The sequence below is a fragment of the Amyelois transitella genome, chromosome 31 (genome assembly GCF_032362555.1).
Source record: "Amyelois transitella isolate CPQ chromosome 31, ilAmyTran1.1, whole genome shotgun sequence".
NCBI lineage: Eukaryota > Metazoa > Arthropoda > Insecta > Lepidoptera > Pyralidae > Amyelois > Amyelois transitella.
Window position 1 is genome coordinate 1,579,984 of NC_083534.1, and position 17,136 is coordinate 1,597,119.

The window sequence follows — 17,136 nt, forward strand, 5'->3', positions numbered from 1 at the left end:
ACAATAATGATACACATGACGTTGACATTTACTTCATTTCTTTTTTCGAACTCTCACTGTTCGTCAAGCAAGGATAAACACAAGCTACATACCTATTATTAATTGATAAAATGAAATTTTGTAGCCTTATGTTAAATTTCAGCCCGTCTTCCTCTTAAAATTACCCTTGAAATTTAGCTTTATCAAGCATACGTGACCACGTCTCCGAGATTGTGGCAAGTGGAAAGATGTAGTCGCGTGACATCCACAAGAAAAGATAGAGTGAATTTTCTAAACTCACAGGAATCAAACGCACCCGAATGTACTTGCTGTACTTACTGTAATTGAGGCAGAATAAAAGGAATGAATACAATAAATTAAATATTTATTCTATAACAATACATAACAGATTTATTTACATCAATCTCATTATACAGATCATAATCTTTTACTTATAATTACACTATTTAGATCTAATTAGTTTCTGTGAGCTCGGACAATCATTTGAAATTCCCGTGGGAATTTTGAAAAATTACATTACTTAGCAACCTGTTATTATCTCAATTACGTCATTAAGACAGCTGAATATGGCCTTTTTTCGAGACTTGTGGGCTTTATTTACCCCGTAAGTGATAAAGACGATGCATGTTACCTATACAGAAGTCGTCACATGCACTATTCCACATCATCTTTTACATCAAAACCGTGATGCTTTGTTTTTATATGATTCTTCAAATTATTCGCTTGTGTATACGCGGCATTACACAAACTACACTTATATCTCTTCTCGCTGTCGTGCGACTGAAGATGCACCCTTAATGCCCTCATCCTAGGGTACGTTTTCCCACAATATTCACACCTAAAATTCCTTTCACCGGTATGAGAAGTCATGTGATCTTTCAGAGCGGACGGTTGGTAGAACTTCTTATCGCAAACCGTGCATTCGTGCCTTAATACCTTCAAATGCGTTCTTCTATTGTGTTCCCTTAATCCTTTCCTACTATCGTACACTCTGTCGCAGTTCTCACAAGCAAACGATCTAGTCTCACCGTGAACATCTATCATATGCCGATACCTCTTCGAGTAAGAAAACAAAATCTCATCGCACTTATAACACGGATATTGAGGCTTATTATGCATGTGTGTAACATGATAATTCCTACCATGTTTTGACTTGAACACCCTCCCGCATTGGTCACATGGAAAATCCATTTTGACTTCATGACTCTTCATATGCATAGTCAAACCGTGCTGATCAAAATAATGGGCACCGCACAATTCACATATATGCGTACCGAAATGTTCAGCCATGTGTCTTTTCAGGCCGTGGAAGAAACCAAAACTTGCACCACACTCTACGCACTCCATCTTCCCAGATTTTAACTTGAATTGTAAGAATTCGTTGTCCGCATCACTATAAATTACTTTTCCGTGGCTTGTAACTATATGCTCCTTCAAATCTTGCAGATTCTCGATTGTGATTGGGCATAATCGACAATCGATTTTGGTTATATCGATTTGGGGTAACTTTTTATCGTATAACGCTTCTTCGTAGCCGCTAGGGTCGTGAGTTAGCGTGTGTTCTCTGAGTTTGTCCGCCTCTGTGAACATTTCCTTGCAGTAAATACAATTGTAGTCACTGAAAGTGTTCAGGAACGGACACACGAAAGAGTTCTGCACTATGGTAACAGCGTTGCGTAGCGAGTTGATCTCCTTGTCTACGGATTTCTGTACCGCTGAAGGTTTTAGAGGTAGATCTTCTGACGGATCATCTGCAATGAAGTAATAGAGTTTCAAATTTCAGGTATACATCTGTTTATCATGGATATCGTAAAAGGCGATTAAGGGATAAGCATATAAACTTATGATTCTTCTTTTAGGCGATGAGCTAGCCTCTCACAATTTGAATCTCAATTGCATCATTAAGCCTATATGTATATATACATATATATACATACATACATATATATATATATATGTATGTATATATATGTATATATACATATAGGCTTAATATATATATATATATGTTACAAAAAGCAAAAGATCCAACTCACCAACAGCATTCATAATTTCCAATTTCGTTTTCATCTTCTTGATCGTGAGCATCAGTTCGTTCTTGGCCTTCAAGTGGTCATCGGATACCTTCTTAGCTGGTTTCCTTTTGGACACCATTCGCTTCTTGGGTTTCTCATCTGGTGGTGACTCCAATTTTATTTGTACACCTGACAATTGTAAAGAATAGAATTGAGATTGAAATTGTGACAGGTTGCTAGCCCATCGCCTAAAAGAAGAATCCCAAGTTTATAAGCCTACCCCTTCGTTGCCTTTTACGACATCCATGGGAAAGAGATGGAGTGGTCCTATTCTATACAATTATATATAGCCGTGACCATAAGTATGTATGTATGTATGTAACCTAAATCGCGCAAACTAAGATTTCACGGATTGGAGCATAAATACAATCTCCGACTCAACATCGTGTGTCGCGCGGTTCCCCAGGCGTCACACCAGCCTGGCGGAAGATCTTCCCTTTGGTGGCGGTCGAGCCGAATCATCGCTCCCGCTAGTATAAGTATACTTTTCTATGAAGCTGGCACTATCCATCCACGCGGCTGAAAAGTTACGTTCGCCGTGTGGTTCCCGGCCCCAATACAAAAAATGGGACAACTCAATCTCTTTCCCATAGTTGTCGTAAAAGGCGACTAAGGGATAGGCTTACAAACTTGGGATTCTTTTTTAGGCGATTGGCTAGCAACCTGTCACTATTTGAATCTCAATTCTATCATAAAGCCAAATAGCTGAACGTGGCCTTTCAGTCTTTTCAAGACTGTTGGCTCTGTCTACCCCGTAAGGGATATAGACGTGATGCTATGTATGTATGTATGAAAAGTTACACGTACCTCCATCACTGTCTTCCTCTGGTAAATAATCAGCATCATTCGGGTCAGAGTCTCCTTCCGTCTCTCGTTTTATTTCCAATTCGGCTTTTATTTTATCTGTGAAAAATTGCTAATATTACACATTAACTTACATAAGTACATATATTTAATCGGAGTTACACTGAATCTATACCAATATTATAAAGCTGAAGAGTTTGTTTGTTTGTTTGAACGCGCTTATCTCAAGAACTACTGGTTTGAATTGAAAAATTATTTCTGTGTTGAATAGACCATTTATCGAGGAAGGCTTTAGGCTATATAACATCACGTTGCGACTATTAGGAGCGAAGAAATAATGGAAAATGTGAAAAGAAAAATTATTCATCCTTTAGGGGCTTCAATGATGCCCAAAATAACTAAACCACGCGACGAAATCGCGGGCAAAGCTAGTTAGGTATATGGGGCTCCATATTAGTTTGAATAAAAAAACGTAAATATAGGCAACATTCTTGTACGTAATAACAACAATAACAATGTTGCCATGATTTTGTTTAGTTAGGAAAGAATGACAAAATTATTTTTATTGTCAAATATTTATATTTTATATCCAACAATATAGTAATTTACTGAAACTGATTACTTCTCTCCTCTTTTCTCCTTCTATCTTCTATAGGAATAACTATACTTCCTACAGTAAGCATGATTATTGTGCAAACATTGAAGACTTACCTTCGTGCACAATTATCTTAGATTGCAGAAGCCTCTGCTCGCACGACAGCACCTGTTCCCTGAACGTGGTGGCGTCCCGCAAGCGGGTCACGCATGTGGCGCAGATCAGACAGTCCGACGGTTCCACGTCCAGGTTTGACAGCTGAAAGTGTGAAGATTCAATTATTAAAAGATTAATTCTTGTGAGAGAAAAATAATGTGGAAAGTTATAAATGGAAAGATGTAGTCTCTGTCTACCCCTCTGGGAAACAGACTTGATTTTATGTCTCAAATTAAAATAAAGAAAAAGAGAGAGATTAGAGATTGTTAAATAAAAATTTACAAAATGGAACCATGTTCCCCAGCCAAGTCAAAGTCAAATCAAAAGTCAATTTTTATTTAATGGTATGATATAGCAGTTACATTTCTTCCTCTTCCTCTCTATCCACAGAGGTGACCAGGACGAACTCCAGGAAGGAGAGTTGTTGCATTAAACGGACTGCGAGAATTGAAATATTCAGCCAGGAATGCATTCATAATAGAATACACTATGATGAGAAAGTAAGGCAGGGATCATGAACCAATATAAGTTTGAATGGCATGAATGAAAAGAAAACTATTAAATACACTAATCATGAAAGTTAAAAGGCAAATAATACTTACAATGGTAAAGGGTCAGGTCAAATGTACCCGAAACCGCCGAGCTTGCATGAAGAAAGTTATGAATGTGGATGAAGCGGCAGTATGCAGAGATCGCGGCAAGTGGAAAGAGGTAGTCTCTGCCTACCCCTTCGGGAAAGAGGCGTGATTTTATGTATGTATGTAATACTTACAACAAGTCCAAAACAATCCACGAACATGTCACAATAAACTTCCCTTCGTCCGAGCCACTCGTATTCTACGTTCAATAACCGACACTTCTTTATATTTCCACAGCAACGGCACAAGCCAGAATCGACGACAGGCTTATTTTTATTGGCACTCATTGTTTGTTTGTTAATTGATTTGTTTCAATAATAAATTTATTTATTTATAAATAACATAATTTCGGATTTCTGCGGGTTTGACAGAACAGACATTAATTTGACATTGATTGATTAATGTTTTCAGTTTTTAATTTTATTTAAAGTTGGCAAACCCGGTAGAGAAAGAGCTGGTTGCTATTCGACACTAGATGGCTCTGTAAAAGCTTGTCACATCGCTATCGTAAAATATAAATAATAAATAAATAAATAAAAATCATTTATTTCAGACAATCGAGTCCATACAAATACAAATTATGTCGAAAATATATCAAAATTAATAATAAATAAATTGAAAAAATTACATTAAAATAAAATTATAAAATTAAAATAAAAACGAAATTATATCAGACATAAAAAATAATTTAATTTAAGGCTGACCACTCCGGCGCATGGAGGCCAACCCATCTCCGTAGCAGTGGCGAGTCCCATCGATCCGAGAGGGCAACCAGAATGCTGTTGCGACTGCCGCGTAATCGCCTCATTATAGAGGCACAGCGCGCGCGCATAATAGCCGCGAAGCTGGGTATGTTTGATACCGCGAACATGGCGGAGGCGCTGCAGCAGCGCGGCAGTCGCATCAGCACCCTGTACGCGTTGTTGTATTGCACGCGCAGGTCGCTGTATGTCCGCTGCGTAAAGTTAACCCATAAGCTACACGTATAAAAAGACTGGCAGTACGCTTTAAACAATGTTATTTTGACTTGCTCAGTACATCGTGCAAACCTCCGGGCCAACATATTACATCGGACAGACAGCGCCCTGCGCTCCCTCTCCATGTCTGTACCATCGCTTTGGTCTGCGGTAACCCAGTGACCCAGGTACTTAAATTTATCCACTCTTTTCAACGTTTCTCCATTGAGAGTAAACTGCGGGAAGGTTGGGTATCTCTGTACTGAGGCAAAAGTGAATCTATGGTGTTCAGGCTTATTAGGTCTAAACATTACAAACTCACTCTTCCGAGCATTATACCTAAGCCCATGGGCCACCGCATGGGACTCACATATCCTCAGCAAGCTCTTGAGGGCGCCACTCGAGGGACTCAGCAGCACCATATCATCTGCGTAACTAATGTTGTTGACGCACACTCCGTTGATATGGCAACCGATATGTGTGCTGCTGAGCTCCTCGATTAGCGAGTTAATGTAGAGGCTGAAGAGCGTGGTAGAAGTTATCCCCCCCTGTCTCACACCGCATTCCAACCTGTATTCATCAGAAAGCGAGCCTCCCCATTTTACACAATTCTTCTGGTTCCTATACCAATGCTTAAGGAGCGATATAACACAATTGGGCAAGCTAGTCTCACATTGTAATTTTTTCCACAGTATATCATATGCTACTAGATCAAATGCCTTAGACAGGTCCAGAAACACTGCATAGACTGGAGTCCATCTCGCGGTGTAGTACTGTACAGTCTCCTTAAGGAAGAGTATGGCACTTTCGCAAGAGAGCTCAGGTCGGAACCCGAACTGCGCGTCGTGCAACCTAACATGCTGTTCCAGCTGCTTGCTAAGGAGACCGTCCAACACCTTCGCGATGATTGTGGCCAGAGATATCGGCCTGTAGTTGTTGATATCTGATGGATCACCAGTCTTGTCTTTAGTGATAGGTACAACGATCGTTCTCATTAGGTTATCCGGTAAATATGAATGACATATACACAAATTAAAAAACATAGCTAAAACCCTAGGTAGATGGACTCCAGCGTGTTGCAGGTGTTCAATGCTGAGCCCGTCATATCCTGGGGACTTGCCCCTCACCATACCATTAATCACATCACGCACTTGCCCGGCTGTAAACCTCAATTTATGATCTGTACTGTCAGTCTCAGCATCGGACACCCGCCGCACCGGCTCCAACGGAGATTTAACATTAAAATGATTTTTGAAAGCATTCGCAATGTCACTAGGCTCACAAACCCCGTTTACACTCACAGGAAGGCCCGGCCTGTGATTCAGATTCCTAGTTGTCTTCCAGAACTGGCGAAACTTTTTATTTTAGTGGTGTTCAGCAATGATATCCATTTTGATTTGTTTTTCATTGTCTTGACACCACTTCAGTTTCGACTTAAAAACTCTTCTGGACTCACACATTTCCCTATAAACAGTACCTGACCGTGGTTTCCCTTGAAGCACCCAGTTCCGAAAAAACAGCCGAGCCCCGACGTGAGCATCACGAACATGCTTGTTCCACCCCGCCACATTGCCACGCTTTCGTTTTTTATTTACACTGACTAAATATGTATCGATGTTTTTGCCACGATAGCGAAATTTTCTAATCAAATGTTGCTGGCAACACTGCATTAATCATTGACAGCTTGTCAGTGCAGTTTGAGAATTGTCTGTCAAATTTTTGTTATTTTGTGTACGTTTTATGATTTTACTGCTTTTTCAATGGAATTTGGAATTCATTTAATACGTTGTTTATTTCTCGGCGAGAGTACTAGTTTATCATTTGTTTGAATTCAAAATGTGATTGGAATACTTTGATAATGAGTGACAAAAAAGGGAAAGGGCCGGTCTTCGACCCTGGCCTCTGCAGATGTTGTGGTACCATGAAGAAGTGCAGAGTTTTGAACGTCGAGTACGATTATATGGGACAGACAGTGGTTTACGCCGATATGTTGATGGACTGCTTCGGTTTACTTGTGAGTTTTCCAGTTCCTTATTTATTTATATTTCTTATAAACCAAACATATACCTACTTACTACAGTATTTCAAAGATTTTAGAAGAACTTTATAGATTGTGAAATCAATCCAGACTGAAATAAGATTGTTTGTTTGTTTGTAATATCTTTATTGCATAGACATTTACACTGTAACAAGAAAATAGTACATAGCTATAAAAAGTTAAGTATTTTGAGTTTAGATCTAATTTCACCTGAACATCGACATTCATAACTCTTGTCACGCAAGTGGAGGGCTTGCATGACAGGAGTTATGAATGTCGATGAAGTGAAAGAAGTATGCATGCATCGTAACAAGTGGAAAGATGTAATCCCCGCCTACCCCTACAAGAAAAAATTGTGATTTTCTATATGTGTTTAAAAAAAATTCCAGATATCCCACCTCGACGGCAAGCCCACGGAACGTCTCATTTGCGCCACGTGTGTGACGAGACTCCGAGACGCGTTGACCTTCCGGAAGCAAGTGTTGCAGTGTGAGGAAGCATTTTTACAGATGAAAATGTATGATGCTGATTGGGAAGGTACAATTATTTATCAATACTAATATTATAAAGCTGAAGAGTTTGTTTGTTTGAACGCGCTAATCTCAGGAACTAATGGTTCGAGTAGAAAAATTATTTTTGTGTTGAATAGACCATTTATCGAGGACGGCTTTAGGCTATATAACATCACGCTGCAACTATTAGGAGCAAAGAAATAATGGAGAATGTGAAAAAAATCAGGGAAAATTATTCATCCTTGAGGGCTTTGATGTTGTCCAAAATAACTATTCCACGCGGACAAAGTCGCGGGCACATCTAGTCTTACAAGAAAACTATGACGTTAAATGTTTGTCATCGGAACTAATTTTATAAATGCAAAAGTAAGTCTTGTTTGTTGTTAAAGAATTGAAATTCAAAAAGTGACAGGTTGCAAGCCTAAAAGAAGTATCCAAAGTATATAAGCCTATCCCTTAGTCGCCTTTTAAGATATCCATGGGAAACAGTTGGAATGGTCCTTTAAGGCTGGATGGTAGATACTTTGTAAAAAAAATACTTATTTGCCATTATGTGGATTCATCGATTTCAGATAAAACCCAAGAGAACCACGTCCAGATTGAGGAAGCTACGGTGGATGGTGCTCCTAAACTTGAACTGGTGAAGACTGAACCATCAGTGGAAAGTGACCCAGGATCGGGGTGCGAAGACGATGGTGGAGCTGATTGTAAGTGCACATTAACTGTTATTATACACAACTAATATTATTTTACATTAATTCATAGTGCTGTGTGGTTCCCGGCACCTATAGAAAAAGAATAGGACTACTTCATCTCGCTCCCATGGATGTCGTAAAAGACGACTGAGTAGGCTTATAAACTTGGGATTCTTCTTTTAGGCGATGGGCTAGCAACCTGTCACTATTTGAATCTCAATTCTATCTTAAAGCCAAATAGCTGAACATAGCCTATCAGTCTTTTTGAGACTGTTGGCTCTGTCTACCCCGCAAGGGATATAGACGTGATTATATGTATGTTTTAATTCATATGGACACATCTATATCCCACAGGGTAGACAGAGCCTACGGACTTGAAGAGCCTGAAAGGCCGCGTTCAGCTGTCAGCTTAATGGTGGAATTATTATATCCAATACATATTATTAAATGCGAAAGTAAGTTTGTTTGTGTTCTCTTCACGTGTTATCTGCTAAACCAATTTTGTTGAAATTTTACGTATATATCATTAAGAGTCTGAAGAAAGACAAAAGTTAAAAAAAAACTGTAGTTTTTGTTTTTCTGAATAATTACGCAGATGCTAGTTTGGGCTGCGCTGAATAAGTGCGGGCGAAGATTTAAGTGGCGCTAAATTAATATATAGTCATGTGCTTATCTCTAACAGGGTAGACAGAGCCAGTAAGAACCACCACGCCCCGTTCAGCTGTATGGCTTAACGATGGAATTGAGATTCAAATGGTGACAGATTGCTAGCCCATCGCTTTAAGGAAGAATCCCAAGTTTATAAGCGTTTTCCAAGGAAGAATCCCAAGTTTATAAGCGTTTTCCAAGGAAGAATCACAAGTTTTTAAGCATTTTCCAAGGAAGAATGCCAAGTTTATAAGTGTTTTCCAAGGAAGAATCACAAGTTTTTAAGCGTTTTCCAAGGAAGAATCCCAAGTTCATAAGCATTACTCATTTACAACAGAAAAAAATTGTATGAACCAGATGAACCTGTAACTGAGACATCAACAACCGAAGTTAAGCCTGAGAGAGACCTGGACGAATCCAATTCCAATGACGACATGCCTCTTAATCAATTGATTAAGGCTTCGCCAAGACCCAGACCTGAGAGGAGGCCTAACGGAGTGTCCTCAGCCCATAAGGAGAAAAAACTGAGTAAGTTCTTCTTATTTTTATTCATTCTTTCTTATTTTATAGTTTTGTGAAAGTTGTAGTCTTAGCTAAATATTACAAATGTGAAAGTAAGTTGTTTTTGGTTTGTTGTCTCTTTACTTTTTTTTCACATTTTCCAATATTTCTTTGCTCCTTATAGTTGTAATGTGATGTTATAAAGCCTTCTTCGATAAATGTTCTATTCAACGCAAAAATAAATTTTCAATTCGAACCAGTAGTTCCTGAGATTAGCGCGTTCAAACTAACAAACACTTCAGCTTTATTTTATTAGTATAGATTAGTATAGATTAATTAAACAGCTGAAGGTGGCCTATCAGTCTTTCAAGACTGCTGGCCCTGTACACCTAGCAAGGGTCATAGACGTGATTACATCTATACTAATATTATAAAGCTGAAGAGTTTGTTTTGTTTGTTTATTTGTTTGTTTGTTTGTTTGTTTAAACGCGCTAATCTCAGAAACTACTGAACCGATTTGAATAATTCTTTCACTGTTAGATAGTCTATTTATCGAGGAAGGCTATAGGCTACATTTTATCCCGGCTTTCCTACGGGAAACGTCAACAATGCAGGTGAAAGTTGAATGAGTCGGCCATCTGCGAGCTTTCCACGCGAACGCTGCGCAAACCAACAAAGATATAGTAAAACAATGTACTTAAGATGTGAAGTACACATTTTTTGCCACAAAAAAGTCCGCGAGAGCATATATCTATCTCTTAAGGTTTACTTACAATAACCACTTTTATGTTCATTTTTTAAGATTATTTTTTCATTATAAACATAAGTTATTTTAAAACCAATTTTCTTTAATTGAGTATTAATCCTTATCCAAATAAATATGTTTATTACTTTCGGCTTTTCATGTAGACTAAAATTGCCATTTACAGTATATAAATCAGACGAATAGGTTTTGAGATATAGTCGTTATAAGCAATTTGCAGCGAAACATTTAATACGGTGAACCAGCGTTCTTTCTAATACGCGACCGCCTACTCTATTATTCTACTTATAATACTTCCTTTGTATGTTTGTCTGTTTTTACCTCTTACCTACTTTTAAACTGATTATGTCTATCTTTTAAGATTGTTGTTGATTATATGAGCATTTCGAGTGTTGATTATATCACTTAATTTCAATGAACATCTTAGAAGATAGGTATTACTATTTTAAAGTAAAGTAAAGTATCAGCCTGTAAGATCCCACTACTGGGCAAAGGCCTCTCATCTCACTATACGGTCTCCGTTCCGTCACGGGTAATGATGTGGGCCAAGTAGTCGCCAAGTCGCATAACAATTAGCAGCTATAATTGATAAAGCCGAGGAGGATGTTTGCAAAAATAAATATGATGCCCAAAATAACTATTCCACGCGGACGAAGTCGCGGGCACAGCTAGTGATAGAATAAATGTAAACTTATTCTTTTTCAGAACTGCCAATGTCGAAAGTACAACAGCTGATGCGTGAAAGGGACCCATCTTACATGACAGAAACGAACATACTCACAATAGTCGAGTTCTCATACGTCTGCCCGTTCAAATGCAGACACAACCATCTGCTTTGCTACTACTGCGGACAGAACTTCATGGATCCGACCGAACTGAGAGACCACACCGGATTATATCACCACCCGAAGAAGTTCAAAGTGACAGAGCACAAGAACATGATCAAAATCGATATGACAAGAATCGATTGTCGATTGTGCAACGAGTCGATCGATTCATTGGACGAATTCAAGCGGCACATCACTTCAGTGCACGATAAAAAATATTATTTCAATTCAAAAGAGTCTGTGTTGCCGTTCCGTTTGACCAAAGACGAGTTGAAGTGTGCGCTGTGTGATATTAATTTTCCGTATTTTCACGCGTTGAACAAGCATATGAATGAGCATTTTAGTAATTATGTGTGCGAGACTTGCGGACTAGGTTTTGTGGACAAGGGCAGATTCGTTATGCACCAGCAGAGGCATGAAGAAGGTGATTTCCCATGCGATACTTGTGGGAAAATCTTCAAAGCACAGTATAATAGAGATCTGCATATAGATAGGTATGTAAAATAGATATATATGTAGATGAATGCTTTGCTCAATTTTGTATGCAAAGTATCTTAAGTGGGATCTCTTACAGCCAACCTTACAATAAGAGGTATTGTCATGTTGGCTGGATTTGCTCAATTTAGTATGCGATCCTCTTATTGTCAGGTTGGCTGGAAAAGATCCCACTTAGGGATAAGCCCGCCTTTCTACTGTTTTATATTTGTAATATACTCCTTTAGTGAACAATAAACCCCGCAAGGGATATAGAAGTGATTATATTTATATATATGTGTATTTCTTTAAATAGTTGTCACAATTAATTATCTATACATATAATAAAACAGCAATAATATTTTGTCTGTACATTTAGTATTTTTGACTGAAATGGATAGTGACACTTACAACGAATAATAGAAAGCAAAAATATTTTTTTTTAATTTTTAGTCTGTCCGTCTGTCTGTATGTATAATCACGCTCATCTCCGAAAGTACAAAACCGATTGTGAACTTGGCGTTTCAAGTTCTAGCCCCAACATAAACAAAAACAAGATATTTCTTCTTCATTTCACATTATTGTAGATTCAACTCGAAAACTTACGCGGGCGAACTCGCTTGCAACAGCTAATACATAATAGAATTTTAAAAAATTTCCAGGGTACACAAGAAAAAGGGACGTGTCTACTGTCCCAAATGCGACATCAAGCTGATGTCGTACCCCCAGAAGCTGAAGCACCTGGTGGAGGTACACGGGGAGGCGCCCCTCAGTTTCCCCTGTAACGATTGCGACAGAGTGTTCGAGACGAGACGTATGCTCACAATACACAGGAGGAAGGATCATCTCAAAGATTACAGGTGAGATGATGCTGATGATGATGTAGGTTTTTTTCTACATACATACATACATATTGTCACGTCTATATCCCTTACGGGGTAGACAGAGCCAACAGTGTTGACAAGACTGAATGGCCACGTTCAGCTATTTGGCTTTATGATAGAACTGAGATTCAAATAGTGACAGGTTGCTAGCCCATCGCCTAAAAAAAGAATCCCAATTTTGTAAGCCTATCCCTTAGTCGCCTTTTACGACATCCATGGGAAAGAGATGGAATGGTCCTATTCTTTTTTCATTGGTGCCGGGAACCACACGGCACAACTTTCTACCTACTGATGATATAATAAAATCAGTGCCGTCGTGTGGTACAACCAATACCAATACTAAAAAAAAGAATAGGACCACTCCATCTCTTGCCCGTGGATGTCGGTCGTAAAAGGCGATTAAGGGATAGGCTTACAAACTTGGGATTATTTTTTAGGTGATGGGCTAGTGACCTGTCCCTATTTGAGTCTCAATTCTATCGTTGTACCAAATAGCTGAACGTGGCCATTCAGTCTTTTCAAGACTATTGGCTCTGTCTACCCCGCAAGGGATATAGACGTGACCATATATATATATATATATGTATGTATGAATGTATGATATAATCAACTAGCTGTGCCCGCGACTTGGTCCACGTGGAATAGTTATTTTGGACATCATTGAAGCCATTCAAGGGTGAATAATTTTCCTAGTGTTTTTTTTTCGCATTTTCCATTATTTCTTCGCTCCTTATAGTTGCAGCGTGATGTTGTATAACCTGAAGCCTTCCTCGATAAATGGTCTATTCAACGCGAAAAGAATTTTTCAATTCGAACCAGTACTTCCTGAGATTAGCGTGTTCAAACAAACAAACTCTTCAGTTTTATAATATTTGTGTAGATTGATAAAGATATGTTTTAATTTATACATACTGTATATATGTATAAAATAAAAACAGCTGAACATGACCTATCAGTCTTTTTAAGACTGTTATCTCTGTCTACCCCGCAAGGGACATAGACGTGGTTATATGTATGTATGTTTTACGCTTACCCTTTACCCTTTGTATTCCATTCATGACGGCCTCTGTGGCTCAGCGGTAGTACGCTTGTCTGTAACACGTGAGGTCCCGGGTTCGAATCCCGGCCAGGGTATTATGATAAAGGAACCTTTTTTCTGATTGGCCTGGGTCTTGGATGTTTATCTATATAAGTATTTATTATAAAATATAGTATCGTCGAGTTAGTATCTCGTAACACAAGTATCGAACTTACTTCGAGGCTAACTCAATCAGTGTAATTTGTCCCGTATATATTTATTTATCTAATCTAATATATTTAAACGAGCAATTCTTGTATATATGTATATAATCAGGATCTCGGAAACGGCTACAACGATTTTCATGAAAGTTACAGATTAGGGGCTTTTCGGCTCAAGGAATCGATTTATCAAGGTCCTAGGTTCGAGAAAAGCTCGGTTCCCAAGATATATAAACATTTTAAAAACCGCGTTTTAAGAAACTATATCAGCGCCATCTCTGGTAGACCGAGCAAAGCTCGGCCAACCGGGTACTTTATTTATTATTCTCGTCAACAGATACGAATGCCAATGTTGCGGACAGAAGTTCTTCACGCGCTTCGCTCTGAACAATCACATGCCCACCCACACTCGCGAGAGGAATTTCAAATGCAAAGTCTGCGAGAAGTCCTATCCGAGACTGAAGACTCTGAAGGACCATATGAGGATTCATACAAACGATAGGAGATATAGGTATAGTAGCATACATACATACATAAAATCACGCCTCTTTCCCGGAGGGGTAGGCAGAGACTACCTCTTTCCACGATCTCTGCATTCTTCCTTCGCTTTATCCACATTCATAACTCTCTTCTGCATGAAGAGAGTTATGAATGTGGATGGAGAACAAAAAAGAATAGGACCACTCCAACTCTTTCCCATGGATGTCGTAAAAGGCACTAAGGGATAGGCTTACAAACTTGGGATTCTTTTTTTGGCGATGGGCTAGCAACCTGTCACTATTTTAATCTCAATTCTATCATTAAGCCAAATAGCTGAATGTGGCCATTCAGTCTTTTTAAGACCGTTGGCTCTGTCTACCCCGCAAGGGATATAGGCGTGACGTATACGTATGTGTGTATGTCATTTTCAAAGAAGCACCCCGGGGCTCCTTCGCAGAGAATGAGGCAGTCATACTAACAATGCCCCACTGAGACCGGCCAATGAAGCATTATTAATTTATTTTTCTCTCATCAACAGATGTCACATATGCGGTCAGGCCTTCATTCAGAACTGCAGTTTGAAAGGTCATATGAAGAGTCAACATCCTGAATATGGTTAAATTTGTAATTTAACTAGCGACCCGCCCCGGCGTCGCATGGGTAGCATTTATAAGATATAAAAACCTTCCTCAGAAAATCCTCGAAACATTTCAATCAGGATTGAGAACCGTCCGAAACTTTCCGTTATGTAAAAATTAACCTCTAATTTTTTTTTATAATGTGTGTATTGGAGCATTGAATGCCCCCTTTAAAAATGCAACGTGATTTATCAGACATCCTGTATAGTAGTAAATAATATATAGCATTGTGAATGTGTGCTTTATTGCAATGTGTTAAAGTCCAGTTTTGAATTGTCTTAAAAATGGCGGATAAAAGTGACTTTTATTTTTTTTTTGTTTGATTTTGCTCTCATTTGTGCATCTATTATATAAAGTAATCGAAGGTTAACGCGATATTATGTTAAATATATACATACCTATGTATATCACGGCTTTATCCTCTTCGGGACAAACAGAGCCAAAACTCTAGGAAACGACTTGAAGGCCACATTCATTTGCGCCACGTGTTCTTGGCGAGTGGTAAAGGACCACTTCATCTTATGGTGGACGTCGTAACAGGCGAACTAACTATCCGGCTCGAAGGACCATATAATGTAAATACATTGTATACAGTGTTTAAAATAATAAAACCCCATTACGAGGGATTGACACATCAAACAAGAAGTGTGAGTGTTGCCAGAGCAAAAATTAAAGAGTAAATGTTAACTTGGCAACACTCTGAAAATATTTTTTAATTATATGTAAGGACTAGCAACCTGTCACTATTTGAATCTCAATTCCATCATCAAGCCATACAGCTGAAAGTGGCCTACATTCTTTTCAAGACTGTTGGCTCTGTCTTTATGTATGTAAGGGTCAATTCACATCAAATCAAACGCCGCGACGCGACGTTTTAGTAGGTACAGTTATACAATAAAAATAATATATATTTAAGATGTAAATAGTTATAATTTTGAGTCAGAGGTGTGAAGTGGCCCTAAGACTTCAAAATGTGACTTCAAAATTGACTCTATTACTGTGTAATAATAACATATAGTTACGTCTATATCCTTTGCGGGGTAGACAGAGCCAACAGTGTTGAAAAGGCAAAAAGGCCACTTTCAGTTGTATGGCTTTATGATGGAATTGAGATTCAAATAGTGACAGGTTGCTAGCCCATCGCCTATAAGAGGATTTATTACTGTGTAAATAAATATAGGTAAAATTAAAAATAAATAGTTATTAATTGTACAATTTGTGTTTCTGTTATTACTTCAAATCTTTTTTCAGCATCAAAAACTGTGTCAGGTGTCGCAGAACTTCTAAGGACCAAATCCTACTAATATTATAAAAGCGAAAGTTTGTATGTCAGGATGTCAGCATGGATGTTTGTTACTCTTTCAAGCAAAAACCACTGAACTGATTACGATGAAATTTGGTATATAGGTAGCTGAAGACCCAGAATAACATATACTTTTTGTCCCAGAGTTCCCGCGGGATTGATTCCACGCGTACAAAGTCGCGGGCAGTCTCTAGTTATAATAAGTCTAACTGCATACTAAAGTTATGGAGTTTTGTTGAGACTTTTTACTTATGTCATCGAACATCACTACCTGAGGTTTATGTTTTCAATACTCCTCATCTGTCTGGAGTGAACCCTCGGTTCGAAATTAAGGAAGATCCTGGAGTCAGGGTTTTTACACGAAGCGAATCCAGTCCATATTTGATTATGGTAACGCATGTTGAAGAAAATGCTGCAGTGCAGTTTGTTACCGCTTCTGACTCCTTGAAAGCGGCAGTAAACTTAGTTTTAAGTAATTTATTGATGTTAACCAAAGTTGTGAAACCAAAAGATTTGACTATTATTAAGCGATATGAAGTATCCTATAATAATTAATAAAAATGTTGAATTTGAATTTGCATGCCTGAATGTGCAAGTTGCCTGATGATGTTTTTCCTCACCGTAAGAGCATCGTAATTTTAATTCGGGTATCTTAACTCTTAACATACATACATATAGTCACGTATGTATGTATCTCATAGCTCTTAAACTTTTATTAATTATAAAATTAATCCACACTAATAATAAAGAGGAAAGATTTGTATTTTTGTATGTTTGTGTGGAATTAACTCAAAAACTACTGGTCCGATTTTGATAAAATTTGGCACAGATATAGAATAGATCTTTAAGTGACATAGGCATAAATTTGTTTTTACTCTTTGTTTATTTAAAAAAAAACAAAGATATGTCC

General features: G+C 38.3%; 2 protein-coding genes across 2 annotated transcripts; one reads left to right on the forward strand and one right to left on the reverse strand.

Annotated features, from left to right (window-relative positions):
- Window positions 1-409: 409 nt before the first annotated feature.
- Window positions 410-4,647, reverse strand: LOC106137476 (zinc finger protein 37-like). Its single transcript, XM_060953179.1, has 5 exons — window positions 4,403-4,647; window positions 3,591-3,732; window positions 2,883-2,978; window positions 2,037-2,204; window positions 410-1,751 (listed from the first exon to the last, which is right to left on the reverse strand). The coding sequence occupies exons 1-5, from the start codon at window positions 4,553-4,555 to the stop codon at window positions 655-657; spliced, it is 1,656 nt and encodes a 551-aa protein (XP_060809162.1). The 5' UTR covers window positions 4,556-4,647; the 3' UTR covers window positions 410-654.
- A 2,273-nt stretch (window positions 4,648-6,920) lies between these two features.
- LOC106137508 (zinc finger protein 723) lies at window positions 6,921-16,102 on the forward strand. The gene is made up of 8 exons (XM_060953319.1): window positions 6,921-7,238; window positions 7,652-7,799; window positions 8,347-8,481; window positions 9,475-9,645; window positions 11,087-11,702; window positions 12,345-12,542; window positions 14,143-14,316; window positions 14,824-16,102. Exons 1-8 carry the CDS (start codon window positions 7,083-7,085, stop codon window positions 14,903-14,905), a joined length of 1,680 nt encoding a protein of 559 aa, XP_060809302.1. The 5' UTR covers window positions 6,921-7,082; the 3' UTR covers window positions 14,906-16,102.
- Window positions 16,103-17,136: the final 1,034 nt, after the last annotated feature.

What these genes read in the sequence shown, in the direction of transcription:
- LOC106137476 (XM_060953179.1), bottom strand. Translation starts at nt 4,555, where the DNA reads ATGAGTGCCAATAAAAATAAGCCTGTCGTCGATTCTGGCTTGTGCCGT. An exon ending in TGGATTGTTTTGGACTTGTT is followed by an intron (nt 3,733 to 4,402) that starts GTAAGTATTACA and finishes TCACACTTTCAG; the next exon opens with CTGTCAAACCTGGACGTGGA. An exon ending in TAAGATAATTGTGCACGAAG is followed by an intron (nt 2,979 to 3,590) that starts GTAAGTCTTCAA and finishes AATTTTTCACAG; the next exon opens with ATAAAATAAAAGCCGAATTG.
- LOC106137508 (XM_060953319.1), top strand. Translation starts at nt 7,083, where the DNA reads ATGAGTGACAAAAAAGGGAAAGGGCCGGTCTTCGACCCTGGCCTCTGC. An exon ending in CCATAAGGAGAAAAAACTGA is followed by an intron (nt 9,646 to 11,086) that starts GTAAGTTCTTCT and finishes ATTCTTTTTCAG; the next exon opens with AACTGCCAATGTCGAAAGTA. An exon ending in AGAGATCTGCATATAGATAG is followed by an intron (nt 11,703 to 12,344) that starts GTATGTAAAATA and finishes AAAAATTTCCAG; the next exon opens with GGTACACAAGAAAAAGGGAC.